General features: G+C 35.4%; 1 protein-coding gene across 1 annotated transcript in view; it reads right to left on the reverse strand.

Moving 5' to 3' along the window:
* The window catches only part of LOC127868029 (uncharacterized), a 35,330-nt gene that overhangs the window by 12,146 nt on the left and 1,898 nt on the right, over window positions 1-21,286 (reverse strand). The window contains exons 2-3 of the mRNA XM_052409589.1: window positions 17,462-17,505; window positions 4,129-4,194 (exon numbers count right to left, since the gene is read on the reverse strand). Of these exons, the coding sequence (XP_052265549.1) occupies window positions 4,129-4,194; window positions 17,462-17,505 (110 nt within the window). The remainder of the gene's footprint in view (window positions 1-4,128; window positions 4,195-17,461; window positions 17,506-21,286) is intronic.

The raw sequence follows: 21,286 nt of genomic DNA on the forward strand, positions 1-21,286 counted from the left end.
ATTCAGTCAAAACAGAAGTTATTGCTTAACTCTTACAGTGATGGATTCAAATTTTGAAAGCCTTTGCAAACAGTTTGGATCCAGATGAGACGCCACAGAACGTTGCGTCTCATCAGGATCCAAACTGTTTGTTATTCTGATAGTATTCTTTGAAAAAATCGAAGAAAATGCTAATTTTTGAAATTCAGCAGACGGCATTTTTAGCAGACGATAAATATCCCAGCATGCAAAGGGTTTACATAAACGTTCTTACACAACTGTAAACACTCTCTACATAATGTTCTACAGACAAAGGCCAGTCGTCCCGTTGTCAATTTGTAATAGACAACTCGAATATTTCTGATTGTTCGGTGAGGTCAGATTTGACTCATTATAATATCGGCTGAATCATTGATATTCAATCAATAACTGTTTTTCCATTTTGATATGCGTTACATTGACTTTATCAATCAGATCATTTGTATTTTAAAAATAAAGCAACACCTTATTCATGAATGATTCTTGAACAAAAACAGGGAAAATGTTAACTTTTATTTCACAAGATTTGCCAAAATCAGGCTTGGCATGTAATTATTTTCTTACTCAATTAGTCTATTCCACCATGTCCAAAGAGGCGTCCCTGACTACTTATAATTATTTATGTATAAGCATTCATTAAAAATGTTTTGGAACAGATTCTTGCCAATAAAAAAAGACAATGATTAATCAGTTCACTTTTGGATTGAAGTTGAAAGCCATTCTATTACTATTTGTATTTTATTGTTGTGGTTTAACAACACGAAATGCGTTAATTCATTATATTAATGCAAAGTTCTTTTCGCTCGTGTGACATTCGAAATAACTTATTAGCACTGTTTCCTGACAGGTCGTATACCACTGTTCAAATGCGAACAAGTTCGTGGTTTTAAAATATTCGCTTTTACGGGCATATCAAGTGTCACATTATTTGAAAACGCGGAAATTAACTGTGCAAAGCATGTCAATTCAAACTCGATAATAAATTATGATTTTCCGTTTCGGTTTGAGGTGGCGGTATTCTGTATTGTTCAGTGTTAATGATAAGATATCTTACTCATTGCGCGACTAAGTGTAACAATCGTCGATACAAAATCACAAGAGGACACAAATCATGAACCTGTTATTTTAACGTAGATACCAATTTTCCTTTGAAATAAATCGGCCATATTTTAAAACCGTAACCCTTAGAAAGTTTGACGAAACTACAAAGTAATATATGCTTGCGCATATATGTTCGAAATATTTTTGAATATAGCTAGTAAAAAAGTTCAAAAGTTAACATAGATCACGCGTCATGCATTAATCTTTTTGCAGAATCGTTCTTGATAGCTAATTCGATCATTAGTTTATAACCATACCAAAACTGTTTGATACAGATGGGAAAAACGAAACTTGTTTCGAGTTCATTATGTGAAACAAATACGACTGATTTGAATACTTTCAACTTAAACTATTAAACTCTTAAATTTCAGCCGACGAGAATATTATTTGCTTGTAAATAATGATATCGAAATGATGGTCAACCGGTTTATGTTTTGCCGTATTACGTAGCTAGAACAAGCTCACTCAACAAATATCTTAAAATCGAATGAAACACAACATCAAAGTATTTATGATAATAATGAACTCGGATTCGTTCAGATTCGCCCATCATTCGCTTCGCCTGTTCCTTGAACGCATCCAGTTAGCTCTTCGGCCGACTGAATCATCAATTAAGTGCACCAAGGTCAAACCATGTGTATTAAAAAGTTCGAAAGTTCATGGGAACGAATGCGGCGAGAATGATCGCAAATACAACCGTAGTGAATTCGATACGCCGGTGAAGGTGAAAACACGATTAAAGTACATTCACATCCAATTAGGACTCAAGAAAACTCGACTTCAAGTATTGGATATCAGAGATTCACTTAAATTTGATAAATGTAAGAATAACCGCCAATAATTTATGACATTCACACAAAGCAAGACAATGAAAACAGCATGGCAATAAAAACACTAAGGAAAACGAAAGAAAGATTACAAATACTTATATCAATCAATCGACCAATCAATAAATCAATCCATGCATTTACTTATCCATCAATCAATCAATCGACAATCAATTTAAAAGCGACTGATTTCTCGAGTTTACTAATTATTTTTATATTGTCTTCCGTGCATATATTGAAAATCATGTGATTATTGACATTCAAACATTTAAAAATAAACGGGTTTTGCAAAACCCAGAATTCTAGCAATAACATTGTGCACTTTCTTAAAGCGAAGATTATTTTTTACGATATTTCTTGTTACTTTCTATTTTTTGTTACATATTCAATAAAATGAATCTGGTAAATTAGTGTGTGTTTTTTTGTTAATAACCAATTTATTTATAACAAAAGTTTGTGTTTATAAATTTATCACATTACTTATTTTTGCAATTATGAGGGCCTCCCTGGGCGAAAAGTTCAAAGTAGAATATAAAATCATGCACATATCATAATGAATGAAAACGTATTTAGTATTCGATGTCATCATACAATGAAAAAAAATATAAGTCGACCACATTAATAAATATTGAAAGATACATGGGAAGCTACGTTAAAACAGAATTGACTGAAATGCCTTAAAAAGAGATAAACTCTACCACAAGCCACAAAGTCCTGCAGCTCAACCAATGCGTAGGTTGCAGTTGCATACAACGGCATGCTAATGATTCAATATTTGAAACGCGTTGGTTTTTGACCGAGTGTAATAGATACTGTTGAGTTATTTGCGGTAAAGTGTGTGGTTCTTCAAGGATTGTGCAGTCTGGTATATGGCACGCCTGAACCACAAAAATGAGAAAAACTAAGTTTAAGTTACTTAAACTAGGTTTTTCTCTACTTAAATTCAATTTAAGTTACTTAATTCGAATTAACGCTGCTTAAAATGAATTTAAGTAGTTTTTGTGGTTCCCGCGGCGTTAACGCTAATTAAAACACCGAAAATGCATTAACGGTGCTTAATGGTAATTTTCTTACTTAAGTTGAATTAATTCAACTTAACAAGGATTTTCTCTATCAATTGTACTATTTTCAATTAAGTTGCGTTAAAATAGGTTTTTCTACTTAAAATATGTTTTTAGTTACACGAATTCAACTTTAGTAAGGAATTTTACTTAAGTTGTAAAGTCGAATTGTTTTGATTGGTCAGTTAATGATCCGGTATGAAGCAACTACGCTTGTCGCAAACGACATAATACCCGTTTTCGCTTGACGCGGCAAAATGTTTAACCCATTTATGCCTAGTGGACTCTCCCATCCTTCTAAATTGGATCAGTTTATTTTCAAAATTAGGGAGTATATTTATTTCTAAATTTCGAATATTTCTTACAGAAATTCCTTTACGCAAACAGCGCAGACGTCTCAAGATGCGGCGTCTCATCTGGGTCTACGCTGTTTGCCAAGGCCTTTTTGCTAGGCATGAATGGGTTAAGCATACATAATAATTATAACATACGGCGATTATTTTGACTAAAACAGATGCGATACATTTGAATTATTGTGTTTTCTCAAAATAGCCATTCTTAAACCCGAATGGACAAAATACGAAATCAGCGTTGTAAATAGTCATACAAATGCAGAAAGCAGACCCGAACCTCAATACTGCTTGCTAAATACTGTCGTAAATTGTATAATGCACACGTATGTATCAAAGCATGTAAGAATCGGACAAAGTCAGTATTATCGTTCTAAATCGGCTTTTAAACAATTTGTTTTCATTCTCATAATTCTAACGCATCCAAACTCTAAATCGTTGTTTGCGAACCGATACACCACAAGAAATAAACATGTATTAATAGATGTATCCAAATATAGAGAATGACCTGTTACTGTCCTATCGTTGTGAAATATATCAGAGGCTTAAAATAAAATAATGGCGATGCATGCCGATGATAAAACTATCAGGAAAAAAGTGTATGAGCATGCACGTGCTTATGGGAAAAGCAAAGCAATAGACCATACATATCAATGAAACGATAACACAAATATTGAGTTTCGACGTAAATTTGTGTAAGTTTCCACGAAATGCGAAGTAAATATGAGTAATATCTTCATTGAATACGTTCCATGTATAGATAATACTCACTCTTCTTCAAACTGCCGGATGAGACTCTTGTCGAGAATGTTCACCTCCGGTTCCCACGTACAGTGTCTGCAAGAGAATGGAAAGCAAGTTGTATAATACCCCGTCATGATAATTCTCGAATCACAATCTTAATATATGTAAAGTTTTAAATTATACATAAAGCTTTCATCATCATAATCCTCATCATCATCATCCTCATTATCATCATAATCATCATCATCCTCTTATGCGTCTTGATTTTCTTCCTCTTCAGTGCAGTAATGCTACTATATTATAAATATTATGCTGCTAGTCTGCTAGATATAAGAAACTGATAAGGATACTTTCCAGTATGTGAAACGTTAATATGATATGTTATTCTATATTGAATAAACTGTTACTTTTAAAATATACGGGGAAGTGCTACATTTCACAGAAATTACAAACCGGACAATTAGAAATTAAGTATGATTGAGCCGCGATCTGGGAAAACGGGGTTTAATGCATGTGCTGCACAGGCTAATCTCTTACGGCACTTTACGAACGTGCACTAAGTCTGGTATACCGAGAATGCGGCTTATATTGTTTAAGGTGACATCATTATATTTATAAGAGAAAAAATATTGTCATTATCAAGTGCGCTCTATTGTGGAATGACCAAGCGTTAACGTTAAAAGTTCTATAAATTATCAAGTAAAATAATGCAGGCCGAATTTATTAGCTTATATCTTGTATATGAGCTTGGAAAACTGCTATATCATCATACGATGAAAATAGATACATTTATATTAAAGTATCAGAGATCGTCGGTTGAGAAAATTTGAGTCGCGCTTTGGGAAAGCCGGGCTTAATGCACGAGCGTAGAGTATCTTCCTATATGAGACTGTGAAGTCCGCACAGGCTAGTTAGGGACGACACTTTCAGCGACGAGTCGATTTCAACAGAAAATTATATGAAACGGAAAAAACTCATCCCTTACAAGCCTGTACGGAGTGCACAGGCTAATCTGGGGCTATACATTCCTCAAATGCAGAGCGCGTTTCATTTGAATATTTAAGAACGAACATACGTCATGTGTATAATATAACGTAGCTTTCAAAGTTGGTATAGATATTTTCATACTTGCTATGTTACGAAATGAAGTTTTATGTTTGGTCTGTGAGTTATGTCCGCCTAGATTAGCAATCAGGGGCCAACACGCATGCGAGAACGAGCAAATCTTTTCTTTTAACATCGGTTATAGGATGTGTTGACCCACAGACACAACGTTCATTCGAAGTTCAAAAATGCAACGTGTTTTATTTTCAACAGTACATCTTTTCAAATATTATTATATTAATATTTATTATGAGAAAGGTTTAGAGAGAGTACGATTGGCGTCTCTTTTATTGTGAAAACATAAGCGTTTTAGTAATTTCAGCGCGCGAGAGAACGGGGCTTAATTAACAGGCTTATCTGGTACGACATGTTGTGCACATGCACTAACTGACTAAGCACAGCTCTATGTTTTTGCTACCAGATAGCACACGTTACGACATTTGTGCGTACGTCGATGATGCTTTATCTCCGCTATCGATTGATACATTAACGCAAATGTCATAGGTCATGAGGAGCTTATTGCGATTATAGATTTCAGTGTGTCGATCCCGTTGTTGTATAAGTACTCTTAGATAATAGTTCACCGTTTAAGTGCTATATAATGCCCATCAGTTAAGCAGGGACGATGATGGATATAAATATACGACTTAAATTTCATAATGTGTTCGACATGTTTTACTAACAGTCCATTTATGTCGCTGTTTCACTAAGTATAACTTGAAAATAAATCAATCCTTATTTACTATTTCTATCAATACGTGCAAAAGTAATGATACATACGCGATTGCCGACGCCATGTGCTCGTCATAAGCAATTCATTTATATTTAACGCACTGATTATTCTTTCGTTCTGAAAACAATAACAGCAAACGATACCTATTAAAATAAATTATGCATTTAAAAACCGTTCAGTCAGCACTCACAGTCGTATTATAAAATACGCACACACCGCGCTGTCTTCAACGTCAACGGCGCTTTAACTTAAACTGCATGCTCATCGGATAAAAGAGTGCAATGTGCGCGTAGCGTATAATTTAATGGTCATTGTTATATTTTTAACTAAACCCGTTCTGCCATTGGGCCCCTAAATAACATGTTGTCACATGCAGCTGTCATTAGTATTCGTTGTTTGTCCTGTTATTCCAACTGCGCAGTCGTTGATACATGGTTTTTGTTGTTATTTAATTTAAAGACATCATGTAAACATTTTTTTTGTAATGTACACGTTTTCTGTTTTACTTTATGCATTTCGCTTGCCTTCAAGCTTTCTTCGTATTGCATTTTATCATCAACAGTTGTAAGTTGTTGTATCATCAGGTATAAAACCAAACTAGACACGCTTTTCATAACCATTCGTAATTAAAATATAAACGATCGTATAAAGTTAAAAACTCTTACACATATATTAAGATTGAGAAATTTCGTCATTATTGGAAATGAAAACAAAAACATCTTAAAGCACAAACGCAAAAACAAGGAATTTCCCAATTCTGGCGTGTACGTAAAGTGTCGTGAAGCCCGCACAGGCTAATCGAGGACAATGCTTTCTACTTACGCTGATTTTTTAAAGACCTCCTTTAAACAAAAAATTAAATAAAAGCGGAATCATTATTGATTAGCATGTGCGGACTGCACATGCCATTTTGGGACGACACTTTACGCACATGCATTAAGGCCAGTTTTCCCAAAACGCGGATTATTATGTCATAAATACGTATTATATCAAACGCCATATCTAAGGATCTAGCCTCTAGGTTGGTGACAGATAATTTAACACACTTGCGTAAAGATAATTAATGAATCAAGTTAAGTTGACAAAGCTACGCGACTAGTTAACTCTTTCTGAAAAGGCTGAAATGTATATATATGGCAAATAGACGTAGGGCACCACGATAATATTTGCCCTGTGCACTTTACTGGATTAAGTACAGTTAACTTGATCAGTATCTGTTGGCAACACATTTGAGCTTTTATGTAGCGTATATGAGAGCAAATGAAATTTACTTTCAGGGAATAGCGTTGTTTTTGTTTGTGTTATTGTCATTCAACGTAACATATGTTTAATGTTACCTATAGCTATGCGTTAACTAGTACTTAAAACTGTTTTCCGATTAAACTTATTAAGTATATATAATTGATTAAATAAATCAATTATCATTTGGAAAATCGAGCAAGACCGGCTAGTCAATAATTGAACACTAACAAAAAGCGAATGATTCAATCGAGTGTTTTAGGTCGATCACTAGTTAGATACACTGTTTATTGTTTGGATACACTGTTTATTGTTTGGATACACTGTTTATTGTTTATCCTAGCATTATGATCATTGGTGCAGTTGTTGTTTATTTCCATGGCTTTCCCTCTGTGGGGTATAACAACGTCGCTACCCATTATGCAATCAGTATATTCAACGCAGTTACTAACCGTGACATACTTTTCGACGGAAGGTCGTTAATTCCTCGAAAAGCACTTTAAGCGGGTTTTGTTGTAAACAAGTGGGTGTTACAAGTCACTTCCGACTCAGCACGATCAAGTATGATTGTACGTGCATATATACAAATTTTTACACCAAAGGCATGTTTAAAACTCACCGTCTTCTATTAAATAGAAATTATATGTAAAGCCAACAGGAAAATAAGGTTCAAATAAATAATATTTGCTCGCTCATACACTCCGGTAGTTTCATTTATTAAGGCGAATAAATCATTTAATTGAAGTAAGCCTACGGAACTTAAACTTTAAGGGCTATATTATTCCATAGAATCGCCATCATTTGATATATTATTCCATAGAATCGCCATCAGAACAATAAATGTAAAGGAACTCTCATTTTATCTTTTTAAGGGACCTGACTGTGACCTTTAACAAAAACACAACAATGTTTACATCAAGTCTTACGTTCTTAGAATCACGCTGTTTTTTGCCGTGTTACATGGTAAAACATATTATTCAGGACTTCAGATAATCACAGTGTTTTGCGGATGTATTTTTCTTCATGTATTTTAATGTTTCGAATAAATTTGCAATAATAATGGTACACAGTCACACTTACGACAGAGTCGAAATATTCGGTCAACTTATGTGAGAGAACCAGCACTTGAACAAAACGGCAAGTTAATGTGTGAACGATATAGATCAGTTCGAGACAAGGGGGTAAACTTCTTAAAGAAAACGACATAAAAATGCAGCGAATTTCTTTTAACATGGGGACGTAGAGGTATGTTGAACAAAAAATCATTTGTTACTGCCCTATCGTGTTATAATAAATCAGGCTCGGCACGAATTAAAAAAAAATCGGCGAGCCTTGTTTTATTCAAGGCCTAAACTGATATTATACATAACGATGCGGTAGTTACCTGCATGTTATGCTCTATGTTAAGTTGTTAAATTCTTAATTGATTGGACTCCCTTTTTTAGAAAAACAAAAAACATACGACCTTTATTTGGAATGAACCAACGACCAAAATAATTTCATTACGAATTTCCGATAAAGCAGATTTATGCATGAATATTATCTATGGGTCTCGATAAAGATGAAAAGATTGTAACTTGTACATTTATAAAGCGTGTGTCCCCATTCGTCTACGCTTTGACGCATTTTTTAATTCAACTGTTTGGGAATTGATTGTTGTAATACGAGTTCGAACAGCTGTCATTTCAGCGCGTATTGTTTTATTAACAATTAATATCAGATATGATTAAAATAACAGCATAACAGCACGGTTATAAAAATAAAGCGCGCAGTCAGATTTTACAAACGACGCGTTTAATTTCCATGATGAAACCATCTGCTTATTTCGTAAAGGGGCCTAACACAAGACAAAGGCACTTTGGAGAGAATGTTCTGGAATTTCTGACTGAACACGCGCCTTTTTTAACGAGAATGCACACAATTTAATATCACCAATATCAAATAACGTCGTCCCCGTGCCGGAATTTCCAATCCAGATCGATTTTATGGAAGCCCGTCTTTGTTAGAACTCTCCCGCCAAATAACAGTTGTTTATGAACACCATCTGTTATTAAGAATATCGTTGATAATTAACTGTGGAGCTATTTTACTCTGCAATTATTTTTTCTCTCAGCGACGACTGATGCAGCAGTCAATTTTAAATTAATAATTAACTGTTTATCGTTATAGCGCGTGCCATAAAATATAAATTGCTTTCGTAATATCGGTTAATGCCGTAACCTGCGTAAATAAAACACCATCGATACAACTCCACATCATCGATACAAAACAAGACACGTCGATTGTATTGACGCGAAATCATGATATTTATTATTAATTATAGAAGCATCAGTTTGTAGCAGAATGTTTCAGAAGGTGTTTGTTGTCAATAAACAATCTATACATGTATATCAAAGATTCCATCAAAGATTTCTTAAGAGTTGTTCAGCACCACACGCATGTACACACCTACAACAACACACGTAACGATAACCTTTTAATAAGTTTAATCTATCTTAAAGCAAGAAGCCATAAACAACATAAATATGATCTTTTCCTTAAAGCAGTAAATACATCGAGGATAAACGATCTGAAATGGGTTTCGCCCAAGGACCTACATTTATTCGTTATTTATTAGGCCCCGAACAATAATCGTCTACAAAACACATTAGCATGTATCCACCCGTTAACCTTTATGAATAACACAATGAGCTTCTCAACATAAACATCTTGTAGGATCATCGTCACTATTGAAATCCAAGTTTCCGCCCTGTTCGCACGATTTTAGATATGCCAGAGTTACAACAAGGACACTAATTTCGGGACAAGTTCGGATACGATTGGAAACCTGCGTGATGACATTTGGAAATCTGCTCCAGATATTCGCCGCACGTAATGATAAACCTATGTTCAAGCTAGTAAACCGAATTCGCTGATAACATTTATTGTTTTTCATACGTTTTTATATTTATTTATTTATTTATTACGTAATAGATAACACGTTGTCAGGGCAAATATGAATTGGAAATAGGTTTTGCGTTAGTATGGTTCATCAACTACTAAACAACAATCATTTAAATGTATATAAATTAGATGACGCTTTTTTATAACAACACGCTTTTATCAAAATCAACCCAAAAAGTACAACTGAATTGTTAAATAAGTTTATTTACAGGAATTACCCGTCTTGTTTCCAATAAACAAAGTTGATGTATGTAAGTGAGATGAAATAAACGGGTATTTATAAAGATCACAAATAAATTTACAAGTGGATTGTAAAATTGGTTTATGTATAGGAATTACCCGCCGAGTCTAACGTGTTTCCGAGTATTATAATGCAATATAAGTCACGAAAACATGAATCATTTCCAATTGCTTACGATGACTCGCATCGCCTGTAAATGAAATCCGAATCTATTGGGAAAAGTTGTCGTTATTTATTCTGACAGAAGTGACGATAATTTGTATGTGAAACCTTTTCCTGTGCACTATTTGGAAAGATCTTGATCTGGTATGACGTCAAAGCAGTCGAAAACAAGCCAACCCTTACTGCAAAAGCGAGCGATTGAACGATTTCAGATGGTAATCTGACCTTTAGAGCGTTTGAACAAATATTATATTATCGCTACATTATATGCATGAAGATTCACGGATGGATTGTAAAACCCACAGCACGTCAATTATTTTAAGGCGTCTACCACGATTGCATCAATTATTTGTAACACCCTTCATTCATTGTTATAAATAGGTTTTACTTCAAAGACAATATCAGATTGTAGAAATAATCCGAATGTCGTCATTAAACCGATACCTATGGCGATAGTTTCGTTTTAAAATGCACGTGCGTCAGGTCGCCTCCGAGACGAGTCGGTGCAGTCCGCACTGGTTTATCTTGATGACACTTTCCGCCCTAAATTGACTTCCGAAAGAAGGGACTATCTTTCAAAGAAAAATACCATAACGGTTGAAAGTGTCGTCCCTGATTAGTCTCTGCGGCCTGCATTGGCTAATTTTGGACAACAATAGGCACGTGGATTAGGCCCCGTTTTGCAAGAACGCGGGTAAGATGTACTTTTGTTTGCTTAAAGGTACCCTACGTCAATAAAGCGGGCACCGGAAGTGTAAGCCTATTGGCGCACGGCCTTAGTGTTGTTAACCACACAAAAGGTCGTTGAGTTCATTAAAAAAAATGTTTATGCCCGTTCTTTGTCACCCAGGACTATGTATGGGCTAAAATCACTGCTACAATATTATCAACATAATGGGTATTATGTATCAAACGTAACGGATATGTGCTTAACAAAGCGTTTGATCAGAGAGCTGTGAGTATCGTTGATGAAATAGAACAACCTGTCAAGGTCGGAAGATAGAGTTCCCTCTCAATGAACCTAAACATGTTTAGATGCCATATGTTACAGGTCAAATGGTGAGCCTCTCATTGTAAAAGCCAATAACAGAAACTCGTGTGGTTTATTTTGTTTTGCTTTTCGTTTCATCAACATATACTGAAACCCAATTCTGAATACGTTCGAACATGCCACATACTGATAAAAGCTACGCCCTCAACATAATTCTCGTGGTAAACTACAGAAACTCAAATCGATCGCGAAATATTAACACATTTATGACTAGTGGATTCTACCATCCTTCTAAATTGGATCAATTTATTTTCAAATTCATGGATGTCTTGTATATTTATTTCTATATTTAGAATATTTCTTACACCGCATCATGCGGCGTCTCATCTGGGTCTACGCTGTTTGCCAATGCCTTTTTCTAGACGCTAGACATAAATGGGTTAAAAATGATTTAGCTCGCTAATTGTCGTCTTGATTAACTATTAAAGAAACATATACCCGAATACAATATCTTAGAAAGGACATATTACGTCAATGGTTTTGACAGTAAACATCTCCGACACACTGACACATTTCGGTGTTGATATCTTAGGTCAAATATACGGGCATGCCCTCTGGTTCGGTAAACAAGTTGTTTACTACAACGGGCTATCGATTGGCCCGAGCAGACATTGTTTGCAAGAGTTCATTCAGCGCGAACTATTGACCTTATCGTATTGATCTGAAATTTATATTGACGGTATTGTTCTTCGATCGCGGAATTAATGTTTTGTCCGAGTTTTTTTTATAAATATTTTAATTGTGCGTTGTTATGAAATAGTTACAGTTTGCTGGTCCTTTGATTCGGGGTTTTCCGGAAGAACCTTAAAAAACCCGCCATGTTTCTATATCATGTAATGATATACTGGGTCTTGTTCCGTAAATATTGCACTAATTTAAAGTAATTAACGTATTTAACTATGCCTTTATTTGCATGGGGATGAATCGATTACATGTAAAGTGACCGTGAGTCAACTTGACCGACACATATTGATGGCATTGTATCACTGACTATCATAATGAGAAAGTTGCAGGACTGCTTAGTTTCATTAATTTGCTTCTTTCAGCGATAATCAAATATGCAATGAAGTTCAAACGAAAGGATGAATACGCCATTCGTTTTAGTTGATTGAGACATTTTTGATCGGCAACATATTTATTTGTAGCAAACAAAACGATGAGATCGGAAAAGGAAAAATGAAAAGTATTAGTCGGCCAACGGTGATGAGTTGCGGTAAACAAATCGCCTAAAGACAGAGGGATGGACATTGACGCAATGCCTTAACATTTATCGGAAGCTTTTGACCGGATATAATGAAAATTGGTGTTTTTGCACGAAATTCAATATCGCGTACATACGTCATATACGGCATTCATTCACAAAAGTTGATTTATTGATGGGTGTGTCGCTAACACCTATCAATTATGTATAGTTCCGTCATCACCTAGAAACACTACGGATGACCTTTCCGCTAATGGTTGTTCACATAAATATTGAATAATGTCCATTCAAAGATTCCTTAGGAATTGCCAGATATGTTTCTATTTCGCGAGAGCTTTCCCGATCAATTACTCACTATCAGGCGATATGCGTCACATTTCTGACTGACTATCAGCGATGTCTTACGTATAACAAAAATACCGAAAATATGTAAAAGAAAATTGAACTATAAGAGTCTGCTCACAGTGTTGCTGCAAAATAAGTTGCTATTTTAAGACGAAGCATAAGGAAAACAACGCTTACAGGTTCCATCATCTTCCGATACAAGGATGAAACTTAATAAGAAATGTTTTCAGCAGTATTTCATTCGATAAAAGTCATAAGCTGGATTTCATGGTAAACACTTTTAAGCTTATTGTGAGATAACGTTTAATGGTGGTGTCGGATTGTTTTTCATTTTGTTATAAACAATTATGTAAGTTATTTATATACGCAATCGCTTCCTAAATCCTGCATGGCTATATAATAAACAAGCAAATTCGTTGAATTGATATCCCCCGCCTATATGCTTCTGGACACAAGAGTATTATATTTGACACTAAAACAAGCATTTTTTCAAGATACAAAGGGCCATAACTCCGTGTTTAACAGATGGTGTACAATGCCATCTGGCGTGCATTATCCTCTTATCCATATATATACTCTTACGAAGTTTCAATGAAATACGCCAAAGCACTTCCAAGATATGGCTCCGGACACAAAAGTGCCTATAGTAAAAAACATTTTTTCAAGATACAAAGGGCCATAACTCTGTTTTTAACAGATGGTGTACAATGCCATTTGGCGTGCATCATCCTCTTATGGATATATATATACTCATACGAAGTTTCAATGAAATCCGCCAAAGCACTTCCAAGATATGGCACCGGACACAAAAGTGCCGGACGGACGGACAGCCGGACGGACAACGCCAAAACAATATCCCTCCGCCACTGGCGGGGGATAACAAGCATGCAATGTGCGTATAAACGTAAGGCACAAATCTGCAAAGAAATGTTGCATAAACAAGATGCATTTGTACGTTCTTGTGATCCCGTTTCGCTTCGTTTAACTAAATAATGATAATAATAATAATAATCATAATAATAATAATATTAATAATAATAATAATAATAATAATAAAAATAATAATAATAACAAGACTATTGCCAAGCAATATTGTCCCGTACCGGCTCCACCATTGTCAGAAATTCCACTATTGTAAGATTTATTTAATATATTTGTTGCCATAGCAACCAGCATTTTTGACGTATGAACAAAATTAAATGACGTGCATCATGTCCATATTGCCATCTATCAATGTTTCAAGTTTCATGAAAAAATATTAAGAACTTTTAAAGTTATCGCAGCATCCAGAAAAGTGTGACTGACTGACAGACATACAGAGCGCAAACCATAAATCCCCTCCGGTGAAACCGGTAGGGGACAATAATAATACTAACGATGAAATGAATAATGACTTTATGCAAGTTTTAGCTTAACGCCCCTTCAAATGTCGATTAACACTTATCTAATACTGTTTCTAAATGCGTAATCAACGAAGTTTTAGTAGCGATTCGACGAATGCAATCTTTCCAGAAGAAAAATGTGGCGTATTTTACAAGATTGGTTTATCAAACAAATGGTTTACGTTAGATCTAGTGCGAGTGTCTCTAAATAAGGACATAATTACGAACATCATTCTGAGAAGACACTTATCTTCCAGTAACGTTAACTAAGAAATCATTTGTGGAAAACATGTTTATCTAAAGTATTCAGCGTAAAAGCAACACAAAACTATAGTGACTAAGCTTTTATAGTCCGCTTTATCGTACATTTAATACATCTTAAAGGGGCCTTTTCACAGATTTTGGCGTGTTTTGAAGTTTGTCATTAAATGCTTTATATTGATAATGGTAAACATTAAATTTTAAAAGCTCCAGTTAAAAATCAAAAATAAAATTTTAAAAAAGGAAAAAAGTAGCCCGCAGTGGGGCTCGAACCAGTGGCCCCCGGAATCCTGAAGTAAAAGCGCAATAGTCAACTGAGCTATCCTGCCAAGCACACATAAGATGCGTATTTTATACCTTATATAAGCAATCTTCGTAGTTTCACAAATTTAAACGCCAACAACAGAACTCTCCAAATTATTCAATCGTTTCGCGTTGCAGCGCGTTATAATTTTTAGGTTTTTAAATCGTCAAAAGATGCATATAATGGCTATATTAGACCATGGCAAATGTGCAGTCATACTTTTTCCTCACAAATATCCTAACTAAACCGAAAATTTGCAAATCTGAAACAACTTTTTTCAATTTTGTCAATTTACCAAACCGTGAAAAGATCCCTTTAATAAAATTAATAAAATGTATTCCATGTCCGCTTTGTGCTACCGCGTATAACAGTATCGTGTTCGAAAATAATAAATTGTGTAACTCGATCACAACTAAGTCATCTGTTTGACGAAGAAATCGTTTTTCTCGGTCATATATTTTACGGACCTTTATATTGTTTGCATTAATGTTTGTTCGTGCGACATTTCAATACATACTCGATGAGGTCGACTGTACCTGGTCGAACTAGTTTACGTACATGTATTGAAAAACAAAATCATAAAAGTTAAAAGCATGCTATTCTATATCAAGCTATGTTCCCAGATTAAGGCAGTTGGTTTATCCTTTGAATGGGTGTTTTGCTGTAAAATCATAAGTGATTTTGCTGTAAAATCTGTACCCATTGATCAAATAAGTATTTGTTTCAACGGATATGAAATAACATCAGGCAATATATGATATTTTTACGGAAACATAGTCACAAGGCCAAACATTTATTTCACGTATTTGAAAAAATCGTTGGTTTAATAACTATACAATTCTGTTGTTTGTTGATTCGCTATACTGCACAGGTAAATCTGGGACAATACTTTACGCACATGCCTTAAGCCCGGTTTTCCCACAGCGACGCTCAATTGAGTCGCGTTTTGAAAAAAACTGGGCTTAATGCATGTGCGTAAAGTGTCGTCCCAGATTAGCCTGTGCAGTCTGCACAGGCTTATCAGGGACGACACTTTCCGCTTTTATGGTATTTTTAGTTTCAAGGATGTCCCTCCTTACCGAAAATCAAGTTTAGGCGGAAAGTGTCGTCCCTGATTGGCCTGTACTGACTGAACAGGTAAATCTGGGACTATACTTTACGCACACGCATTAAGCCCGGTTTTCCCACTGCAACGCTCAGTTGCAAAGTGAACCTCTATGTCCGCCATTTAAAACTGCGATAGCATTATCCGGATACAGGCCTGTGTATTGTTCAATTAGTTTCACCAAACAAAACGCTGTTTTGTTTTAATTGTATTTTTGAAAATCTTAATATTCCGAGGAATGATACAGAACTAAATGCAAATTCAACGAAACGTTACAATACTATCACATCCAATGGAATCACTCACTAGACGAGCAACGATTGCTTGCTTTTAACAATTGTAAAAAAAAATCACAACAATAGCAACGCATATTCTGTAAAGCAAAATATTTTACGACTTGTTTAACAATGCACATTTAGCAACATAACGTTGAAAATATCGATATATCGCACCCAGAATGCTGACGGGTATTTTAACTGCATGGAATATACCCTATACAACCAGCCCCTTAATCCAAATAAGAGTATTCGAATAAACTGTGCCTCCATAGACGACAAAATGGACGCCGTGTTGCCCATTAAACTGTATGAAATTGTAATAAAGAGCAAAATTGTTCTCTAAACGGCGAATGAGACAAGATGCTACATCGGACGGAGTGCCCATTTAACAGTCGGATATTCGCAAGAAACTCACAGGAAAAAAGACCACCACACTTTGAACAATCCAGCACTGGATACGTACATTCATGAACCTCGATATGAGTTCGTGACTTTAACCCGTTGCATGCTGGGAAATTTGTCGTCTGCTAAAATATCGTCTGCTGAATTTCTAAAATTAGCATTTTCTTCGATTTTTTTCAAAAAATACTATCAGAAAAGCAAACAATTTGGATCCTGATGAGACGCCACGTTTTGTGGCGTCTCATCTGGATCCAAACTGTTTGCAAAAGCCTTCAAAATTCGGTTCCAGCACTGAAAGAGTTAACGGCCAAGTGAACGGCGTTCAATCAACTTTCCCCTTTAACTAGCGAACACTAAGAGCACGTTTTATTGTCGATACGTCAAACTCCACTGCTCTTGTTAGTCCGGTTACATAAACGATAACGATGTTTTTGAAAAGGTTAAGTCATCCATCAACATGTACGTAATAATAATCTGACATGCATAAATTGTAAAGGCGGTTGTGTGAGGCAAAAGAAAGCATTTTGGTAAAAGTATTGAGGCAGATATACGTTCGTTTAGCATTAATAGTATTATCAAATCCGTAACAGCCGTTCATAATGCACTTACCGCGTGGAGTAGTCTTTCCATTTCACCAAGTATTCCGTATTCCCCTGAAAATAAACAAAGTGATATCAATGGTTGTAATATTATGCATACTTGAACGTCATTTTTGCGCTTATAAGAGAGCAAAAGTATTTTCTTTAATTGCTCTTAATGCGATGTCGGCATCTTAACATTTATATTAATTGTTCTTAATGTGGTATCTGCAAATGAACATTTATACACAATCTTACTCCTACAAAATCTAACACTATGATCACAAAATTCAAAAACACAGCCGTGTTCATTATAAGATTTGAGCGTCACTTCGGAAAAACAGGGCTTAACTTCAGTGCGGGAACCGAATTTTGAAGGTTTTTGCACACAGTTTGGATCCTGATGAGACGCCACAGAATGTGGCGTCTCATCAGGATCCAAACTGTTTGCTATTCGGATAGTATTCTTTGAAAATAATCAAAGAAAATGCTAATTTTAGAAATTGAGCAGACGACATTTTAGCAGACGATTAATTTCCCAGCATGCAAAGGGTTAATGCATGTGCGTAAATTGTCGTTTATGATTAGCTTGGGCAGTCCGAAAAGGATTATCTGGGACGATCCGTTCCGGTTTTTTTTTCAGAAACAATGTTTTAATGAAGTAACTGCATAACGAAAATCCAGTTAAGGCGGAAAGTGTATTCCCGATTAGCCTGTACAAACTGCAGTGGTTAATCTGGGACGACACTCTACGAACATGTATTAAGCCCTTTTTTTCCCAGAGCGAGACTCATTTAACACTTTACCACTAAGATACTTATCTTACCCTTTACCACTACGTATTTTTACGCATGTGTTGTCCCTTAGAAAGTTAAATTTAATTTAAGACCTTTGTTACTTAATTCAAATTGTAAAGTCTTCATCTCCAACCCTTAGATACCGATGAGCAGCAAACTGCATAAAACCTGAAGTAGAACAGACCGCGAGATACTCACAGGCTGATCTGGTTTTATGCTGTTTGTACATAGCCATTTTCATTTCGCTTCTGAGTGGGAAAGTGTTTAAACTCATTTCATAATATGTCCGTGATAATACGTATTACAAGAACATGTGTCGAGATAAACAACGGGGATATACATGCTAAAGTGTGTGATACGTTTGTGAGATTGTGCGTAAAAGAAGTCTACTATGTTTATTTGACTGTAAACATAGTTCTTTATGTTATTTTTGTTATAAATCAAGTACGAAAAAGTCGATTCACGTCAACGGAACGTCCAATGTAATGGTATCGTCAAAAGTTAACAGCAACGAAATGCTCCACCACTCCCAGCCCGCATTTAATTAACAAATTAAGCGAACGAGCTAAAATCTGTCAAAGTTTGTAACCTTGTATAAATGAGCCACAAACATGCCGATAAATCACATTAATTTATTTACCCTCAGGTATTTTACATGTAAATTGATCGATACATTTTTACACCATTCATTCAATAATACGTAGAGGGACAATTAACACATTTTGAGTTTTTGTAAAATGCCAAATGTTCTGCTTTATATAACCTTTAATGTTCTGAACATCACATGACAAAGTTGAACGTTACACTTCTATACACACATGAAGTAATCACTTTTTAGAGTTACTAGTGTATACGTAAACGAAACGTGGCTATATGAAGATGTCAATCAATCTCTAGAAACGCATGATTATTGTTGTTTCATGTTACAAAGGGTACGGTATAGTTTTCTCGAGTTTGTAGCGCATATTAGCCTTGTTCTGTGAAAACCGGGCTTCATACACGTGCATAAAGCGTCATCCAGATTAGCCTGTGCAGTCCGAACAGGAAAATCAGGGACGACAGTTTCCATCTATTAGTAAACTGGATTGCCGTGTGTAAGAAACATCCATTAAACGAAAATTTCTATAAAATTGGAAAGTTTCGTACCTGACAAGTCTGTGTGGACTTTAAACGTTAATCTGGGACGACACTTTACGTTCATGCAGTAAGCCCTGTTTACCCAGAACGCGGATTAATTATTTCTGTTTGTCCATTGTACAGACAGTTATTGTTCAAGACCATCAACACCTTCAATTTTGACGCGTTTTTAAATGTTAATTTGCATTTGCACGTTTTTTTATTACTTCTGAACAATTTCTTGTTACACATACAAAGGCAGGGCCCTCACACTACTTTGAGGGAAGGGGTCCGCAGCCCTTCGGAGGGGGAATTTTCGCGGCATTTTCCTTTTTGGGGGATTTTTTTACTTACTCTCTCATTATTCCATTTGTACATTTTTGCACTATATTCATTGCATTTTTCATAATTTAGTATGTTTGAAAAGATTAAATTAAAATAGAATTGAGATATAATAATCATGAGACACATCTTTCTATAAAAAAAAAAAAAAAAAAAAATTTTTTTTTTTTTTTTTAGGGGAAATTTTTCCCCCCAAAAGGGGAAAAAAGTATACTTTTCAGGTGGGGGACTGCCGCCGAAATTCGGCGGCAGATTTGATAGATTGAGGGCCCTGAAAGGTCATACTATCTAGAGTCTATACATCAAGCTCTGATTGTAGTTTGTTGTTTGTGTCTATTTGACGGATTGAACTAATTTTCGTTGGCTGATCATTATCATATTTCACCATACTGGCGTTTTTCGAATACTGCACCGTACTTAAGCGCAATGACGGAGAAAGGGAGAGTTAATGTCAGTGTAAAAACTCCGAATGGTTTCTTTTTTTCGTTAGGTCTTAATATATGAAATACTATTCAATGCATGTCTATCGTTTACGATTTTCAAATGCTCATAGTCGAAAAACTGCTCGCATATGTTTACATTATACATGGCATAGAGGCAAATTACGTTTGAAGAATGGACTGTTTAATAAATCATGTATATATTTAGAAACACAAGCAAACTTAATGATCACGCGTAATATAGCCATGCCTAGTTTCCTTTATACATCTTATAAATGCAAGGGAGTTAATTTAAAAAAAAGAAATGCAAAATCTACTTTAACTTTTAGAATTAACTATTAATTCAGAACTGTTCCTTAGATCGCCAATATACACGCTAATTTAATTCGTAGAAGAAGTCGTTCGTCTTGTTTCATTATCGTGTTTTTCTGATTTACTCTCAATACATTAGTGTGTTATATACCATCGACATGGCAGTCATGTAATGTTAGCTTGTATTCACCTTTTCACGTCATTTTGAGGCTATAATATCATACCTATCACGTCTATTCTTAGAGTCACATCTCATAGTATGACGCAGTTGAGAGGTGAATTCGAGGACAAGTTTGCGATCACCGTACAAACTGAACGCTTCGGACAGTGGGCTACACCACACCGTCGACGATCGCCCTTATGGCGGAATTGTCCGAGGATTCCCGATTGATCACCGTAGTGAGATGAAAACACGGTGACATAGATTAGTTCTCATGAAATTTATGCTACGCAAATAACAGGAGGTGTGGTGCCTTTTACAATCTTATGTCAAATTTTTTACGACCTAATTATACGTTTCTTCATACGCTGCAAATACGTATGAAGAAACGAATGCTAAGTAAAAGGAACAGGTCGATTTCAGTTTTACATGAAAGTGTTAATGTATAAATAGAGATTACGAAGATGTTATTACATTTCAATCGGCAATGCTTAGAAACTGGCATAATAATAGACAGAACAATCATGCACTGTACGATGTGGTTAATGGTATAGAAGTTAAGCTTAACAAATCATTATTTATGTTTATCCCTTCATCAGCCGTTCAATGTCGAAAAAGACAAATGGGCTTTATTTCAGAATCGCGCTGATAAAGCTGGTATTCGGTAAAAAAAAATGCGTCATTTCCAT

This window comes from Dreissena polymorpha, chromosome 2 (genome assembly GCF_020536995.1).
Source record: "Dreissena polymorpha isolate Duluth1 chromosome 2, UMN_Dpol_1.0, whole genome shotgun sequence".
Classification (NCBI taxonomy): domain Eukaryota; kingdom Metazoa; phylum Mollusca; class Bivalvia; order Myida; family Dreissenidae; genus Dreissena; species Dreissena polymorpha.